Source organism: Cucurbita maxima, unplaced genomic scaffold (genome assembly GCF_002738345.1).
Source record: "Cucurbita maxima cultivar Rimu unplaced genomic scaffold, Cmax_1.0 Cma_Scf00007, whole genome shotgun sequence".
Classification (NCBI taxonomy): domain Eukaryota; kingdom Viridiplantae; phylum Streptophyta; class Magnoliopsida; order Cucurbitales; family Cucurbitaceae; genus Cucurbita; species Cucurbita maxima.
In genome coordinates, this window is record NW_019272023.1 from 5,753,935 (window position 1) to 5,773,754 (window position 19,820).

The 19,820-nt window shown below is 37.3% G+C and overlaps 2 protein-coding genes across 2 annotated transcripts in view; one reads left to right on the forward strand and one right to left on the reverse strand.

Annotated features, from left to right (window-relative positions):
• Nucleotides 1-2,395, forward strand: LOC111481545. The gene is made up of 2 exons (XM_023127020.1): nt 1-476; nt 1,589-2,395. Exons 1-2 carry the CDS (start codon nt 157-159, stop codon nt 2,031-2,033), a joined length of 765 nt encoding a protein of 254 aa, XP_022982788.1. The 5' UTR covers nt 1-156; the 3' UTR covers nt 2,034-2,395.
• Nucleotides 2,396-12,292: 9,897 nt separating this feature from the next.
• Nucleotides 12,293-19,820, reverse strand: part of LOC111481535 (respiratory burst oxidase homolog protein D-like) — an 18,456-nt gene continuing 10,928 nt past the window's right edge. The window contains exons 2-11 of the mRNA XM_023127009.1: nt 15,758-16,435; nt 15,508-15,670; nt 15,372-15,420; nt 15,174-15,287; nt 14,668-15,093; nt 14,199-14,585; nt 13,907-14,002; nt 13,692-13,807; nt 13,422-13,601; nt 12,293-13,202 (exon numbers count right to left, since the gene is read on the reverse strand). Of these exons, the coding sequence (XP_022982777.1) occupies nt 12,560-13,202; nt 13,422-13,601; nt 13,692-13,807; nt 13,907-14,002; nt 14,199-14,585; nt 14,668-15,093; nt 15,174-15,287; nt 15,372-15,420; nt 15,508-15,670; nt 15,758-16,370 (2,787 nt within the window). The 5' untranslated portion in view covers nt 16,371-16,435 and the 3' untranslated portion in view covers nt 12,293-12,559. The remainder of the gene's footprint in view (nt 13,203-13,421; nt 13,602-13,691; nt 13,808-13,906; nt 14,003-14,198; nt 14,586-14,667; nt 15,094-15,173; nt 15,288-15,371; nt 15,421-15,507; nt 15,671-15,757; nt 16,436-19,820) is intronic.

A 19,820-nucleotide genomic window follows, 5' to 3' on the forward strand; every position in this document is an offset into this window, starting at 1 on the left:
TAAAAGAAAAAAAGGTAAGAAAACGCATAAGGCCCACAAACATGGAGAAGTGGCTCCACCGATCCGCAATCTTCACAGTGCACATTTAAGACGATCGGTGGTAGTTTCGGCGCCGGACGGGTTCGACCACAATCAAATCTCGAGAGAGATAGAGAGATGGGAGCTGGGTGGGGACGGTGGTCCAAATTAGCCGCCGTTGTTGCGGTGGTGGCGATTCTAAGAGAATTAGGGAAGCTATACGGATGGGAAATTGACAGAGAAGCGGCTCTCAAGGTTTTCGGCCACTGGTCAGATCGCTTGGGGGTATGGGCCATGCCTGCGTATGTCGGCATCCATACCTTCACACTTGCACTCTGTTTGCCCTATGCCGTCTTCTTCGAAGCCACTGCTTCTTTGCTCTTCGGCTTCTTCCCTGCCGTCATTTGCGTTTTCTCTGCCAAGGTGCTTGGGGCTTCCCTCTCCTTCTGGATCGGCAGGTTTGATCTCTAATTTCTTGCCATATGATTTTGCTTTATTAGATTCTGAGTTTATGTAAGGCTTATGATATATCGTAATAAGAAATCGTCTGCTCGTCGTATGGAATTAGGTTGGAATTTTCTAGCTATTAGTTTAAGATGTGTTTGTTGATTGGACAGTTTTCTTTTGTTCGCATCTTGAGATCTTTTATCTGTTCTATATTTTAATTGTAAGTGGATGCCACGAAATGGATTCCTTTTCGCTGATGCTGTAGTTTGAACATAGATGTTCAAGACGCCCTTAGTCTGTGTAGATAAGTGAAATGATACACGTTTTGCTGGTTGTGCATAAGAATAGTTAGCATTGTGTTCAAAAGAATCTTTGCTTGGCATCTAAAGGGATGAGGATAGCCACAAAGAAGCTGAAATAGAGCTACCGCATTATGTTAGGGAAGTACTGATGTAGGCTAAATTGATTAAATGACTCCACCCATCACTTAGCTGGAAAGATGCCATGAAAGTAGAGGTAATCTAGTCATCTGATGGTCTTTTACAAAAAGCGCTCAAACTTGTGGACTAAGTATAGTTATGATATTCTACAATTTGTTGCTAGTGGTCAACCGATCATGGACTTTTAGATTTCCAAATACCTTTTGTCTAAGCAGCTACCAAGGATTTGTTTCAATTGAAAAAGTTCTTGAAACAGGGATCCAATGATTTTTAAAAAAACAGCACACTCCCTCCATTGATGAGCTTTTTGAGGTCAACATACTTGAATGGATTCCAGAGAGCACTGGATTCTTTACCTGCAAATTGGTGTTCGTACACAATCCACCTTTAGCAGAAAACAAGGGGTTGTTGTATGACTCTTCATTTCCTTAGCTATCATCAATGATTGCAATCAACCATTTAGAATTAATAAATATATGCATTTCAAAGTTAGTTTGACCAATAAATTGCTTGTTTTTCTAATATACTTTATTTCTGTCATCTTTTTGATTGGGACGTGGTGATCTGACAGGCTTTATTTGATTGTTTATATAAAATGTTTGAAGAGTCTCTTGATTGGTTCTTATGAATTTCCATTCTCTATCCCTATTCTCAATCTCAATCCAAGGTCATCTTTTGTTCAGGTTACTTTTTAAGAATTCAAGTTCAGCTATGGAGTGGGCCCAGAGGAACAAATACTTCCATCTTCTTTCTAGAGGAGTAGAGCAAGATGGTTGGAAATTTGTCCTTCTTGCCCGCTTTTCACCGATCCCCTCGTACGTTATAAATTATGCTCTTGCTGCAACCAAAGTTGGGTTCTTTCTTGACTTTCTGCTACCTACTGTAATCGGATGCATGCCAATGATACTTCAGAACACGTCGATTGGCAGTCTCGCCGGTGCTGCAGTTGCTTCAGCGTCTGGCTCCCAGAAATCTCAGATATGGTCATACATTTTTCCTGTACTTGGTATTGGGTCGAGCATTCTTATTTCCTTGAGGATTAAGAAGTACTCTAGTGGACTCAAAATGGCCGAAAGTTCCTCTAGTGTTGAGCCATCCAAAACCAAGGAATTTAAGAAAACTCAATAGTTTTTAGTAACAGATGAGTTATTTACAAACTCTTAGATGATATATTTTCATTCATGACATTCATACCCTGGATCAGTGTCTGACATTTTCCCCCTTAAGAAGTTAGTAGATTTATGGCATATTTTGGTCTTCTGATTTTGTAGTAACCTTCACTCGCATTAATCCAAGCCTATGATGGCATATAAGTAAACTGAGAGATGGATATTCAGATGAAATATCCTTGGAGGAGATGGACACTAATTTGCAGAAGTTTAGGAGGGTTATCTTATGTCGTAAACACTTCACTGTAATTGATCTCGATTGTTTTATACAGTCCATCATATATACTTGATATCTATTTATCATACTATACTATGAAATTATATCTTTTACCTTGTATGAAGTTTGTCATATATACTTCAGTAATCACAAGTATGTACAATAATAAACTGACATATAGTTTTATTTGCACTCCATGAGATTTTCATCGCTCTAAAACTCTTTCATAACCACATTTTCATTTTGTGATGGGTTGTAATTATGAACAATTCATGATCTACTTGTCTATAATTGATATAACTATATCAATATATATAATTTTAGGTGTATAACATAGTGATATGTAGGTACATCGTGTCAAAGACATGTGATACTCCCTCCACTTACACTTGGTATTATATCGATGATGACCTGAACATGAATTGTGCTAATTGACCCGCTAAAATGTAAATTTGCATCACAACAATGAAAAATGTGCACAACTTATGAGCTATCCACTCACAGACCTTTGCGTGCCTAGATAAAATATGGTTTTGAGACTCTTACCGTATGCACAACAAATAACGACTGCACATTGGTAAAGAGTTATCCCACTAACGAAGACATAGAAAGGCACAATGGTGTGTGTTATCTCCACACTAGACCTCGACCTTTGCACATACAAATTGTTGGACTTAACTTGGACTCAGCAGACAAATGACGACAACTAATTTCGACATACCCTTGCCTCAAGTAGGGGGAGAGTGCTCCAACTCTCTCTTTAGTCATTCATGCCCTAACATATATATTCTCTTGGAGAAACATAATGGTGCAATCCCTGAAGATGAAACTCACAAGTCTACCACAAAATTTATGTTGAAATTTGAGATGCTGTTGAAATTTATGCCTTAAAATTTAGTAATTAATTTATTTGTAATTTAAAATTTATCATGGTATGAAAAATTTAAAATTACTAAATAGTAATAGTGGACAAATATAAGAATGAGCTTAAATTAATAACCCAAATGTTGTATGGAAAAACTGCACTTAATTGTATATTTAGTCTTCTTTACGTTTGTAAATAGTTGGTGAATTATTATATTCTTTTACTATGCTTATTCATACTCATTGATGCAATGTATCATTAATCATAAATTTGGTCTTTTTAAAAAAAAATTATTATAGCATACAAAATTTAAACCATTTAGCATACTGATATGATAAGCTTTGAAGTGTTAGATCCAGAAAAGAAGATTGGAGTAAGTGTTAGATCCATGTGGGTGTTTGTTTGTAGGTGTGGTTTGATGGAATGTTGCAGAGGCATGTGTTTGTGGGATTAGAATATGTGAGTTTCAACAGATTGGAGAAAAAATAATCGTTGGGTGTGCTTCGATTCACCCACGAGGAAGCGTTTTTCAGCTATAGTCCCTTCACAAAACTTGTTCAAAAAGTGAGAAAATTCGGTCTTCGACACTTGAGTCATCCAAATCTATCCAAAAAAACGAAGAAGATCCTAAGGTAAGAATTTTGAATTTTTGTTGATTTTTCAACCCTGTATAGTTAGATTCTAAAATTTGATTATGGAAATCTAGAGTTGAATCAGTTCAATAGTCAATAATGGTAAGAAGTTACCTTTTAGCGAATTTATTTCTATATAGTAATGAAATAGAATAAAAATAATCGTTTGAAAGTTGGTACGAGAACTCTTCAATTTCGGTGAAGGAACAGAGTTGATTACATAGAAAAAGTTATGAAAATTTTAAAGAAAATAGGAAGAATCATTAAACTAGAAATTGCTCAAACACATTTAATACATGCACATTATCTTAATAGGGGAAATGATCATATTAGTCATTTCATCCTCATACGCCTCGCATCATCTTATTATCATGCATCATCATCATCATGTCGACATCATATACATCATCATATCATCATCACGTCATCACATTATCATATAACATCATCATATCATCATCACGTCATCACATTATCATATAACATCATCATATAACATAAAGCATAAATGACATGTGTAATGGCCACTACGCACGTGTCATCATATATAAGACAAGTCTTCCGACCGAGTCGATAGTAAGACCACTTACTTGGTTGCTCCAAATTTACTTGCTTTCGTCTTTCAAATTCACCTATTTAGAATATAAACTTGATTGCCTAACTAAAAACCGAATTGTATGTTTTTCATTGTTTCTACATTGTGTTTGATAGTAAAACTTAAATTAAAAAAATGGGTCAAAATTATTTTATGTTGCTTAGATCATTTCATCCCAATTATGTTTGTTATAATATTATTTTCATACAAATAATTTAAAATCAGCAACACTTCCAACATTTTTCCTTTTTGCTTGAATCATATAATTCAAATATTATTTATTATAATAAACCATTTAAGAGCAATAACACTTTCAAAATTTTTCCTTTTTTTTTTTTTTTAATTGTGTTCTGAAGGTATTTTGGGTCAATTTTAATGGATTCTTATTTTATTTTATTTTAATTTTCTTCTAAAAATGGCTTTGTAATATGACGATTTCTCAAAAATTTATTATTCTTTTCTAACCTTGTTACAATGCAAATCATGGCTAATAAGATGTGTGTCAGGTGCCCATTTGGACACACATTGGCAGTAGAGGGAGGCACGTGCCATGTTGGTAGAGGGAGACTCGGAACCAATTGACTTGACACAAATTGACCGCCTTTGCTTTAATTGCTTTCCACTGTAATATGTGATTTAGGTGATTAATGGATGTTATCTCCGGTTGAGTTTGCATGAAACATTTGGATAATATTTTAACTGTTTTAAGTGATTGATAGGAATATCTCCTTAATAAGTATCAAACAGGGATTAATAGGAATATCTCCTTAATAAGTATACAGGAATATACTAGGTTAAAGTTAGGGCACTAGAGTTAGAATAGTTGTAATAACCCTATTTTTTTCTTTTAAAATAAAGTCGTCACCCCATGCATAATATCCCTAACATGTGCATAAAATTATTTAAAATATTTTATTGAAGTCTCCACGGCCACAACGTGAAATTCTCACCACTAAACTACATCCACTTAATATTATAAAATTATTAATTAAGAAAAGCTCCAAAAACAAAACTCATAAAATTTTCCCAAAATCGGGCCCTACAAGTATTTTTTAAAACTTTCCATGTGTCTACTTGTTTATCCAATTTCCAAGATTGGTCTCGAATACACCCTTAATTAAATTAAAAGAATAAACCTCATAAAAATATGTTTAAAAGCCAACTCTAGTAAGCTCCAAACTTGTTAAACTGAAAAAAAAATGTTGGTCGAAATCTAACTGTGATCGTATGGTCATCTTCTATGTCATTCTACTTTCCTTTTTATTTTTAAGAAGATTCTTTTATTTAATTCTTAAAGCTTACAATCCCACTGCCCTAACAGATTTTCGAGGTAGTATCTTAACTTAAGATATTGGTCATTTGCTATTGTGACGATGTAAGTTGATTAAATCAAAACAAAAATAAAGCTTGCTAAGATACACCATCTGGTACATCCATTGTATCAGAAATAGATGAACCACCTCCAAACCTAGTGGGTTTATGATAGACATGAGAATTGCTCAGAACTTTGAGGCATTCTCAAAGGCATAGATAGTTGTAGAAATAGGCTTGAACTTCCTAGAGCTTAGAGAAAAGCTTGTGGAAACCTACGAGGAATTGAACGTGATGAGCGCCTACAAATAGGCTGCTTACTAAGTATTTTTACAATCACTCCATTCCTCATTTCTTTTTCAGGTGTTCGCTGACTGCTGGTTAAGGTCGGGGAGCACTTGGGATTTTTGCGGTTTTAGAGGGTGTCGTCCTAATGCGTTGTCGATTTGTGTATTTTTTTGTCTTTTAATTTTGTTTTAAATTATACCCCAAACTCATTCTCCATTAATTTTGTTTTAATGCATTGTCGGTTTGTGTAATTGTAGTGTTGTTTGATTTTAAATTAAGCAAAAATTTACCGTATTTTATTTGCTTTTTTCTTGTCTTTTAGTTATGGATTAAGATTCAAAACCTCGGAAATTAAGTTGTATAGATTGGTATCAAAGCAATCGAGTTTTAGGTCTTGTATGCCTACCTAGGTAGAAAAATGTACACCTTTGTGACTAAGCTCGACGATATGCCCTACTACAACCATATATGTAGTTTATATATGTAAAGTAGTATATGAAATGTTATAAGTCTTGTATGAACTTGATGTATGATTTTGGTTATGTAGCTTAGGTGTTCAATTATGATGACGTCTTATGGCATTAAAGAGTGAACATTAACTATATAAGAGGAGGTTGTATTCAATTTATAGTGTCTAGATACGATGAGGAGGTCGAAAGGAGTCATGAGATAGGAGACTGACCTTAGGGCCTTAGAAAGATAAATATTTGACATCGTAGAGAACAAGATGTCCCACCATAGATTTAGGTACGTGTCTTAAGGTATCGTACTAAATCATGAGCTATCTTTGACCCAGCCTTCCATGACCATAACTATAGAAGCCAAGTATGCCTCCTTGTAAATCATGTTGTAGACCTAGATAGAATAGTTCACGTAGGCAATGGGGACTACAAAAGAAATTAAGCATCCCACAAGCAAACCATTACCACTAGGGAGTTTCATATATGTTGGCATATCGAGGTATTCAATTACGATGACGTTCTAGGGCGTTAAAGAGTGAACGTTAACTGTATAAGAGGAGGTTAGACTTGAGTTATAGTATTTATATACGATGATGAGGTCGAAAGGGGTAATGAGATAACAGACTAACCTTAGTGCCTTAGGAAGATAAAGAGCTGACGTTGTAGAGAGCAAGTTGTCTCACCCATAAATTTAGGTACGAGATACCATAAGACCTCATACTGGATCATGTGGTATCTTTGACCCAGCCTCCCATGAGCCTTATTCTGGAAGCCAAGCATTCCTCCCTGCACATAGTAGACCCACCCATAAATTTAGGTACGAGATACCTTATCGCCTCAATACTTAATCATAAGGTATCTTGACTCAGCCTCCTATGACCATAACTCTGGAAGCCAAACATGTCTCCATGTAAATCACGTTGTAGACCTGGATAGAATAGTTCACTTAGGCAATGGGGACCATCAAAGAAATTATGCACCCCACAAGAAAACCATTACCTCTAAGGAGTTTTTGATATATTGGCATATCAAGATATAAGATTCACCAACCTTGAGAGACGAGCTATGAAGATCATGGCTGCAAGGTTGACCATTACCCCTAAGGAGTTTTGGATATGATGACATATCGAGATATAAGATTCACCAACCTTAAGAGACGAGCTATGAAGATCATGACTGTAAGGTTGATTAGATGACCGCGCTCCAAAATGTCCTCAAGATTGGATAAGCATGCGCTCTAAAGTGTCCTCAAGATTGAATAAGCATGCCAAGTGTCGCAATCCAAACTGTGGTTGTGCCCCAAAGTACGTCATTAAGGACGATGACTATTTAAGTGAGGAGAGTGTCACAACCTAACTATGAAGATGGTAGGTTGTGACCCTCACGTTGCGACAAGACAATTGGCGACCCTCAAGTGGCGCTCATCCGGCCACGTGAAGGCCTAAACGAGTGCTATGATACGACCAAGGATTATGATGCATCATCTAACACACCACACAGATGTGAGCATTGAAGACAAGTCGAGGCATAAACAACATAGTGATATCGAATAGACAAGAGTTGCAAAGATAGGCTTGTTGAAGGGTCGGGTAGGGTCCCGAGCCTTAACCTTGAAAGTCAAAATTTTGGAAGAAATTTGGGTATGTTGTTCTGGAGTTAAGTCTATCCATATGAAATATGAATGCTCGCCAAAATTGGTATCAATCAGACACTAGAGGGACGCTCCATGACACCGTATGACCGTTCGCAAAAATCATGTCTATGCGTGGAGTATTGAAAATGGCTCAAAACATATATAGGGGGATGCATGGTGTCAGCTCTCCACAACCCCTAGGAAGTGAGATACCTTGTGGCACATACGTGTGTCATAGCGAGGGCAAGCATGCCGATACGAGTGTCTCGAGCGACTTCCTTTGAAACAGGTTTTTCAAGGACAGTACCACGCGGCAATGGTATGCGGATATTGCACCCCAACCCGCGTGTTGAGGGTTGATATATGCACCTGATATATCACGAGACTTGAGATGGCGTCAAGACATATGGGCCATGTCGATTGGAAACCAAGATGACAAAATGAGATGTGATGTTGCATTGAGATACCTTGGCCCCGAGTAGAAGCTAGGTTGAGCCGAATAAATATGCGATGTTGCAGACGATTGAATATGCACGCGTAGGCGACGTGTGTGGTCGAACAAGTTTGGATTCCGCACAAGCGATATTAGGTTGGCAAAGAAAAATCTCGTCTAAGGTCTAATGGAGCAACAAAGTCGGGTCGAAAAATATATATAGGGCTTGATTCTCCTTAAGGCTGATCATGAACATGTCAAGATGACGATGCCGCAAGGTTGAAAAAGTAGGACCGTGACAAAGTGAAGCATAGTTAAGCATGTGAACAAAGTCGAGTTGGGATCTTTAAAGACTAAGTTGAAGATTATAGACTTGGAGGAACATGATAGGTGCATAAGATTGCCCAAATAAAACAAAATTGTATGGGCTTTAGAGGAGAGAACGAACCATTATGGTATACTAGTGAACATTATAAAGTCGAGGACAACATTTAAAACCCACTCTACCGATAGGAACCTACCATTGTCCAGGTCCAATTTCATACGCACAATTGTGTAAGAAAGAGAATGTGGGTGGTGGGATTCGAACCCCAGGTCTCCTGGCCTAACGGACTTCTCCCTACTAAACTACAACCACTAAACTAACCCATTTGAGTCATTGGGAGTAATCCATTTTCTCATTGTTGGGTCACCATCACTTAGCTTTTGTAACCATTTGTAGTCTCATCACATCACCATATGAGTTATATTCCACTGGAAATGGCATGGAAGAGTTGACGTTTCTTGAACTGTCATGACATCGCCTCTTTCTTTTTAAGTGCTTAATGCCCAACTATTTTCTGATTTGGTTCAATACTTCCATGATTTCTCTTTTGTGCTTTATTTTGTATAAGATATATCTTTTTTAGTTTATAGAGATACAAGAGCGAGTTTCCCAGTGTTTTAGTTTATTATTTTTAAAATTTACTAATTTACTAGTTTGCTTTTCTATACCATTTATTTCATACCTACCTTTTGACTTATGACTTAGTTCGTGCTAATTCACAACATTTGGTATTAGAATCACATGACAAGGTTTGATTACGAGAGAAAGAAACTGCATAAAGAATATTAGTGTTTCATAGAAACTTGGATCCTTGTCTGAATTGTAAAGCATAAGCTAAAAAATTCAAAAGCTTATGAATTATCTATTCCAAGCCATTGATGGAACCATTATGAAACAATGTTTTCTTAAAGAGCACTGCCAAATAAATTTGGAACTCTACGAAGGAGAAGTTCTAGGGTTCTACCAAAGTAAAAAAATCACAACTTCAAGCTCTTACTAAAGAGTTTGAGGTCTTACAATGAAAGAGGGTGAGAGTGTTGATGCATATTTCACTCCAATACTCATCATCACAAATAAGATGAAAATTCATGGCGAATCATGAAACAATAGGTGATCATTGAAAAAATATTGAGATCAATGGCCTCAAGTTTTGATTGTGTTGTAGGTTTGATTGATGAGTCTATTAACTTAAACACTTAAAAATCGATGAGTTGCAAAGCAATTTACTAGTACATGAGCAAAGGTTGAATGGATGTGGCGATGAAGAACAAGTATTAAAGATGACATATGATAATAGAATCGGTGGAAGATGAGGTGATCGAGCTCGTGAAGTTTTTTGAGGAAGAGAAAGAGAAAGAAAAACTCAATTGTAGCTTTGTTAAATGGTTGTCTACCTCTAAGTGTTATCAGTTAGGACAGTTAGGTATGAGTGTACTATGTGAGAAAACAAAGTGAATTATGTTGAGCTTGAGGAGAAAAAAGAAAAAAGAAAGGTGGCTGATGGCATATATGGAGCCTAATCAATCAAGGGAAGAAGATGTTTGGTTCCTTGACTCAGGTTCCTTGACTCACGGTGTAGCAATCATATGTGTGCAAACAAGAAATGGTTTTAGATCTTGATGAAGAATTCCGATAATTTCTGAATCTTGAAAATAATTTTAAGATGGTTGTGTTGGGGAGGATAACATTAGCTTGCAAATTGCTAGAATCGCTCAAATAATCATTGATGTTTTCTACGTACTTATGTTGAAAGTAACCTATTAAGTATACAATTACAAGAAAGAAGTGTATCTATTTTGATACAACATGGAGAAGGCATAATTTATCATCTCAAAAAGGGGCTTAATATGTAAACAACAATTTCTGCAAACAGGATGTTCATATTACTTGCAAAAATCATGTCAAAAGCCCCACCTGCTTCCAAATAATTCTAGAAGATGACACTCATATTTGGCACTACATATATGGATGGGCATCTTAGGTTTAAAGGGTTCGAGAACATTGCAACACAAGCCAATGGTGAGAGGGTTACTCAATTGAAGACATCATCCAAACTATGCATTAATTGAATGCTGAGAAAGCAACATACGAATGCATTTTGAAAGAGAAGTGTATAAAGGCTGCCGTTAGTACATGTGACATCTATCGACCCATCAAATCTCTTTCCAATAGTAAAAAAATATATTTTATAAGTTTTATTGATGATTACCGTCGTAAGATAAGGTGTGATATATTTTCTTGCTGAAAAATCTAAAACCTTTATTATTTCAAGAATTATAAAAAAAAGGTTGTTGAGATACTTGAAAGTTACCGTGAATTTGAGAGTCTTTTATCGAAAAAAAGGGTAATGGAGAGTTGACGGCAAAAACTAATAGTGATTATGCAATAGATATAGATGACCGAAAAAACACTTCTAGTTATGTATTTTTACTCAACGAAGAAGTTGTGTTTTGATCCCAATAAAACAACCTGAAGTTACTTTATTCTCTAGTGAAGCAAAGTTTGTGCAGCCTCTTGTGCCGGATGAGGAGAGTATCGGAAAAACTTGGTCATTTTTAAAACAATTGTATGTGATGACAGCTTTACCATCAAGCTATCCAAGAATCCAATCATGCATGGAAGTAGCAAACACTTTGATATAAGGTTTCATTTTTTTTTTTAAGTGATTTTGCTAGAGGAGTCATTGAGCTGAAGTATTAAGTCTGACAAGAACAAGTTGCATATATTATGACACGATTCAACGTGTATGAGTCAATGGATATATGTATTTATGCCTTCCGAGAGAAATGGTTGGAATTGTTAGACTAGAGTTTTTTTTTATCTACATTGTTAGATTAGAGCATTTGTTAAATGTTAGTGGGTGGGTAAGTTTATTATTTTTAAGTTTACTAACTTTATCTCCTTAAAACACCTACAAAAGCCATTAAAGTTCATCAAGATTTTTTGTTTTGAGTTAGTTTGTGTTGGTTCCTAACGAACTAATGTCTTTTAATTCAAAAACAAAGCCACCAGAATTTATATTAAAAGTAGATAATGTTTGAAATCAATCCATTCATAATGTCAAATGGGTCTAAATATCGAGATTTCAAATTTATCAAAATATCAATAAAATGTCAGATAGATAGACAGATAGATGATAAGATATAAAAATAAAAACAATAAATAAACCTTTTACTTTTTATATACAAATTAAATACCTATTATTTATATTATATTGTTTGCTAAATTTAAGTTTCATAGATTTTTGTGAAGCTTTTTAATACTTTGATTTTTTTTTTCATTTTAATAATTGCAATATAGCATACCTAACTATGACTCTTTGCATTTTGTAGGGTCATCCATTCCCAGTGGTCGCACTCCATTATCCGACAAAATTCAAATTATTATTCTTTAATTTATTCTATCTTATATTTATCACAATTGCATATCCCAAAAACTTAGATTTGTTGGTAGAAGTAGGATCGAAATTACATATTTACCCTAAAAATGAAGCTACGTCATGAAACAAAAATGAAGAGAAAACACAGATGAAAGATACAGGTTAAAGAATGTGGGTAGACGAAGCGGCTGCGCTAATGGGTATGTCATGAATGGGCGCTATGGTGGTGGTACCCTTCCCTATAGACTATATGGAGGGTGGGGTGGGATTAGTGCTGTATGGGTCACCCACCACCAAACTCATTGAGACCTTCCTCCACTTCAATGGAACAATTAATGGAATGTAATTAGAAGTTCTCTTTATGGAACTCGAACTTAGTGGATGTTTTGCGAGAGAAATCGGAAGCCAATTGGCTGAGCTCCTTGGTGAGTGCGGGCGCCCCACAATAGAACACCCCAACGCGCGTGTCCGGATGGTGAAGAGTGATCTTTTTGAAGACTTGACGCCAATTAGGCTTCGCAAAATGGGACTTCACTCGAGTCCCAGACACCACATCCACCCCACTCTTAGCGTGCTGCAACGACTGAAGCATTGCTATCAGCGCGGATCGAGCGTCCCCTTCTTCGTACACGCTCGTGCAGTAGTTGTGCAGCTCGATCACTCCCCTCTCGTCCATTTCCGCTACCTCGTTCATTATCCCTTTGAACCATTCGAATGACCCTTGCTCTCGCGTCACCCAATAAAAGTATGCCTTTCGGGTTCGGAAGCCTTTTCCATGCTTGCTACCCCCTCGGCTGCTATGCCCCCCTTGCCCATTCTCCATCGCGTTGGCGTTGGCTTCTTTCTCCTCCATGTTATCGATTATGTCCTTCACTATACTCACCATCGGCGTCGCCCCGATTCCTAGCCCCACTAGCAAAACAACGTCGTATTTCTTGTAGTCTTGTGCTGGTGCCCCATATGGACCGTCGATCAATATTTTTGGGAACCTACACATCCAATTATTAACTTATAAGTTAAATTAGAAGAATACCCCTCACGTGATTCTATCATACCATCTATGAAAATGATTCAATGTTCTTTTCAAACGTGTGTTTTGGAGGAATTATATGGTACCAATAACTCACCCACCAGATGATGTGATGGATTGTAACCCAATAACATAAAAAACAAATGGGATTACACTAACTTTGGGCTAGATATCTTACTTGGGATTCTGAGCTCCCCCTTGCATGAACTCAGCTCTGAGAAGTCCACTCTTTCCAGCTTGAGGAGGCTGACAAACCTCTGAGAAAACAGTCTTGAGCTGCCTTGTCCAATCACCCAGTGTCCGAATATGAACACTCAAATAGTCATCCTCTGGAGCAGAGGTAATTGAAAATGGATGCCTGTGATCGAAACATTCAAAACCCATTAAAATTATCTACTTTCTCCCTATTAGTTTTGAAGAACATAGATAGATATAATATTAAGCTTACCACTCGAAGGGAGATACGTCTCGGCAGTTCACAAACATGTACTGCCCACTCTTGTATTTGAACCCATGTGGCTTTGACATGTGCAGTGCCAGAACGTTTCCAGGATAAACAGCCACCTTCATTAATCAACCCCAAGAAAGAGCTCCCGTTACTTAAATCTTACACTACGCACCATAATATAGGCTGCACCAGCATTTATTGAACTAATTACTTACCTTAAGGATTTTCACTGGTTTGATACCCGATCTGAATGCTCTTATCAACCTTTCACACCCGTAAAGGACGACTGGAACGGCCAAATACATCCATGTCTGTAAATTTTAGCAAACAGAGTCGAAAGTTCAGATACGTTTTACAAACTAAGACCTACACTGGTACGAACCACAGACCCCACAATAGTATGATATTGTCCACTTTGATGTGGGCAATAGCTACTAACGTGGGACTGCCTCCCAACAATCCTCAACATACACTTGATCATTTATTTAGATACGTATCAGCACTTACCGTTTGCTTGTACCATTCCTTGGTGAGGTAGAGGAAGATGCCGTGGACGACGAGGAGGGCGTAGACGATGACGAAGAGGTGGTGGGAGTACCAAAAGGCGTTGAAACCAGTGAGCTTTTTGAGGGATTCAGGTACATTGAGCTTGTTTCGTCTAAACCATGGAGTGGCCAATGTGAAAGCAATGGCCATTAGTATTACCATTATAATCCCTGTAATTCCCTCCACTCCCTTCAAAAACCACCAATAGTTATCCGGCTGCTCCTTTCCAAAAAAGGGCTCCATTGGCTTGTATTGTTCATCCGTTGCGTCGAGAAGCCGGGGGAAATCGCACGTTAAATGGGCGAGTGCGTGCAACCCCACTCCCACTGAAATTCCCACCGCTATAACCTGAAGGGACAATCAAGCAACCCCACATTAAATAATTTGAATTATTGTAGCTAAAAATATGTGTTTGAGAATTTGTTTTTACCTTGTGGAAATTGAGATTGTCGTCGAAGGGGACGATGACGCCTAATTTGGTTTTGTTGCGAAGCCAAGTGATGGTGTTACGGCAAACAGGGAGCAAAATGAGCGCCATGTTGAACTTGAGAGTTTCGGCTCCTCCTTTGGCTATACAAACGCAGTAACCCATGACCTTGAACACGGCACGGTGGCGGTATTGGATGAATTTGTAAGCGAAGAGACCGGCGCAGATGCCGAGCCAGAGCATGATCACCCAAATCCTCTGCCAATTGTCCTCCACGAAGTACTGGAATTTGTCATATGTCCTTATGATTGGGTTGCTTTCGTTTGTCGGCTTCAGTTTTTGGCTCAGTAACTGACTTAGAACTCGGCTGTCGCTCACCCTCACCGATTGATTCGGAGCTTGTAATAACAGAGTTTCCAAATTGTGAATCTACAACAGCGACAGATGTAGAGTATCAGAAAACAGAGTTGACGTGTCAAGATTCTTTTTCTTTCTTTAATTTCACTCACCATGATGTACCCTGCATTTCCAGGGTCCAATTCTTCCATGATCAAGGCTGCGTACTCTTTCGCTTGTTTTTGAATTGTGGACAGTTTGTTCGCAGAAGCACTCATGCTAATAATCTATAAACAGGGTAGATTTAAACAGGGTTTAATGAATGGAAAAATCTATATATTTATGGAAATTTTGGTAGGGTTATTGGGTACCTCTTCGACTTCTTCTTCTGTGATTCTTCCATCTGCGTCCGAATCCACCCTGCAGTTTCAAATTGAATTCATGATTTTAGTGTTGGTTCGATCTGGAAAAGAAGACCAAGTAAAAATTGCTTGGGAGGTTGGTTACATGTCAAAGAATGTTTGAAGCCTGGAATCGAAGCTGTCATCGGAGATCTGATCCCAGAACTCTCTGAGCTGAGATTTGTTGATAGCATCATCGGTAATGTTGTGCCTCCGAGCAAGTGCACGGAAAAGCTCACCGGCGAATTCTTTCGAATCTTTGTTCATTCCTACAAAGAACATAGAATAAAATAAGAAACAGAGTAATTCTCCAGGTCTGTTTGGGGAATGGGTAGAGAATAAAATGATAGACTCACCAATACACTCCCCAAACAAGGAGGAGGGGAGGAGTCCATTGGTGGAGGCGGTGAGTTCATCGAACTTCTTCTCAACTGGAGCCCAACTGGGGGAGGTTTTGCCACCGCCAGTCTTGGCAGCAATGAACTTGAGCCCCTTGAGAGCGTGGGTGGCTGCCGACTTGGTCCGGTCCAACCGGCGAGTGGAGGTCCGGCGGTTGAGGGAGGTGAAGCGTTTGAGCTCCTGAGAGACCTGTTTAAAACGGGAAGAAGTGGAGCGAAGAACAGAGGCCCGGAAGGAGGAAGATTGCTTCTCGAGAGTTCTTTTGGCGAGGAGGGAAAGTTCTGGGTCATCGAGAGTGTTGGGATCGTGGTCGGCGCCGGCAGTGTGAACGCTATGGACGGCGACAGAATCATCGCGTATATCAAGGGTAATTTCAACATAGGTGTCATCGGCATCGGCAGCCTTGGGGGAGGAAGAAGAAGAAGAAGAAGAGAGGTCAAATTTGGCATTCTTCCTTGGCTTAGAGGTGGAAGAAATTGGGCCGCTGAAGGGTCTCCGGTCACCCCTTCTGACGCTGCCGACGCTCTCCACATCGGAATTGTTCTCAGAATAAGGTTCGTGAGGTCGCATCTTGGTGTCGAACAGAGAAATTGGGAATGTGGGAGTTGAAGAGGAGATGCAGATGAAATGGAGATTTATACATATACGCGCACACACACACAAGTGAGAATGAAGGAGATTGAGCAGCCAGGGTAAGACTTGAGAATCGCAGCTGGAAAGGGCTCGGAAACTGTATGGAACCCGACCGTCTTATTTTTATTTTGGATATTCACATTTCTCCCCTTTATTGTTAGAATATACCACCGGAAAATCATTATTGACTTCAACCTTTATTATATATTTTATATGATCTAATCTCAATTTTGGAGTTATTTATTCTTTCTGGTCAAATTACCCATTTGCCCTTCCATTTTTAATTTAGTTTTTGTACTTGAATTAGATTTGTATAATGTATTTATTCTGTCGAAATATATGTAAATAGGATGTTCAAAACTTATTAATTAATGTGCCAGAGTCATCAAACATTCCATTTCAATCTTTTTTTCTTCCTTTGGGAAAAAGCAGAATTCAAATTCATTTACTCTTCCCATCCATAAATGCCAACCTACCTAGGTTAACAAACAGAAACATCTATATGAACCCGGGACACCAAAAAAATGGATACAAATCTCTTTCGCTACCAAAAACCTTTAGTCGGTCTCTAGTAACGCAACGATCTGTTTTTAGAGAGACTCAACTTATTAACCATCACTTATTGACATAAAATATTTTGGAAAGCAATCTTGATAAAATAGTTGTAAAACAGGACTCTCAAATGACACACTTACCATGACAACCTAAGACTTTTATACAACTTTCAAGGTGCATATAAAATCTGGAAAAAAAAATATTCAATGCAATAATATGTGAGTCTTTTCTTAAGGTTTAACTATTCATAGATCATCTTTCTCCTACCGTTATTTCTCTAAGTTTGGTCTCTTCTGAAGTTTAGCTCTTCTTAACTCATCTTTCTCATAAAGTTTGTTCTCGGAGTTTAACTCTTATGAGCTCATCTAAGTTAGATTCTTCTACTAGTCTCATTCATCATCATCATCATAGACCTATGTCTCATACAACCTATAGTTCTTATTATACCGTTGTGCACACAATTCTCATATTCTTTAGTATGACTTAGTTAGTATCACTCTAGTAGGTCTCATAATGTTAACGTCATAAAGGAGGTAGACTCAATCTAGCCAACTTTCATCTACTTGTGTCGTTTCTTACTCTCATTCGAACAAGATCACGATTAGAGAGCAGTTGGAGATTCCCTAATTACACCCACAAGGCACTCATAAATATCTCTTAAAGTTCTCATATCTTTCATGCCTCTCAAGGCTCAACCCTAGTTCTACCAACTCTCAAAATACTACTGTCAACCCTTATCGCTGGTTGCAAGTTTACTAAAAGAAAATTAATTGAAAAAATTCTTCATGGTCCCCACGGAGCATATATAAAATATAGTCAATTTCGACGACGGTAATGTCAAGTTCAAAATTAGAAATATTCACTTGTAAACGCTTTCATAACAGTAAAAAGTTGGCAAAATTTATCTCAAATGAAAAGAAAACTTCAATGAGATAGCAAAATTGAAAAACAAGAATTTGGAAGAAATGCATACGTTCTAATCTAACTTAAGAGCTACAACTTAAATGCAAAATACACTTACCCTGACTTTATTTCCATAACTTCCATAGGCGACACTATCATCCACACACGAGTGTCTTAGCTTTACTCGGAAAAAAATAGAAAACAAAATTAGAATACTAAAAAAAAAAAGGAGACTCGTCAAAATATGTAATCACTTACCATCAAGGTTCATGATATGGTATTTCTCTCGCACGTGCACATAAACCCACCAATCGAGCTCGTATATGTACCTCCTGGTAGAAGGGAGTAGTGCATAAAGTGATGCATGATCTTCCATAATTTGAAATCATGTACATAATTCATATTTGAAATGTTTGTATACGTTCGCGCTCCTCATTCCGTACACCAAAACAGAAGAGAAAGGTTGAATTGAAAAGAGAGAGAAAAGAGCAGGGGCATTTTTTGGTCAACAAAGCCGGTCCGTGTTGAAACCGAGGCTTGAACGCGCGTGTCAAAAAATCACCTTATAATTAATAATTCTAATATATTTCATTTATTAATAATAATAAGAAGAAGGAAAAGAAAACAACAGAGGGTAGGCAGCCACCCATGTTTTACTTTTTGGCGGTTACAATAAGGACACGGCGTCCGGGCATCATCGGACGCACCCACCATACATACACATCTATATATATATATATATATATATATAATGTCTGTCCACATCAATCCCTTTAAATTCCAATACCAAGGGTAGAAGTGGAACGCTATTATTTTATGTTAGATTGAATACTCCATTTTCTCGTGCGCAAAAATAAATAATAAAATGAAATAACACCATATGATTAAATCCTAGTTTTGGTGCAAGTTGATGGACTAATGATGGAAGTAGGTGTTGCTTCCATTATCCCCATCTCCTTTCATATTTACACCCTTTTCTTCTTCGGTTACTAATAATAATTACTTCCATTTCTAATTATTATTTCTTGTTATTTATTTATTTCTTTAATTCTATATCTCAACCACTATATTTATTATAATTTCTATATTAATAAAAATAAAAATACTCTTTAAGTTTTATAGTAATATATTTTTTTGATTAAGAGGGCTACGACCACGCCCATGATGAGGATGGACATTATGGGGCGGATGGAGGGTGAGGTGGCGGCGGCGTGGATCGACCAACTGTGAACAGGGAGCTGGGACGGTGGATCAGAAGACACAAAACTCGTGACGACATAGACGATTTTTTTTTTTAATTTTTAATCCAATTTTCTATGTCAACAACAGAAAAATAATTTAAGAATTACAAATATGCCACATATTCACTTTAAACTACCACGTCACGTTTCTGTTTTTCTTTTAAAAAATCACCAAATTAACGTATAACTTTCATGACTATGTACAAACGTTTTCAACCCCCACCGTTGGATTCTAAAATTAAGCCACCAAAATTTTAAACACTAAAATGCTTAATTTCTTTTTTTTCCTACCAAAAATAAACTTTTAATTTTTAGATTTTTAAATTTGAAGACAATGATAATCCAGCATCGTTAATCCCATTTTTTAATAATAATTAAAAAATATATAACAATTGCCGTCGCGTCGGAGAAGAAGTTGCAGGGTTACATACCGTCGCCGAAGCAGTTAGATCTGAATTTGTTTTTTCAGTTATAAGAAGATGGAAAGTGGGGGCTGTCACCAGCGACGGCGGGCGAAGGCAGCGGCGGTTTTGCCGGCTGAGGGTTCAAGCAGAACGAGGCGGTTGAACGATTTTTTTTTATTATTATTTATATTAATATTACATTTTAATAATTGTTATAAAATTATTGCACAAACTGGAATCTTACGACTAACAATATAATTTTTTTTTTTTTTTTTTTTTTTGGT

Coding starts and splice junctions, on each gene's coding strand:
- LOC111481545 (XM_023127020.1), top strand. CDS start 157: ATGGGAGCTGGGTGGGGACGGTGGTCCAAATTAGCCGCCGTTGTTGCG. Junction 477..1,588: donor CTCTCCTTCTGGATCGGCAG/GTTTGATCTCTA, acceptor TCTTTTGTTCAG/GTTACTTTTTAAGAATTCAA.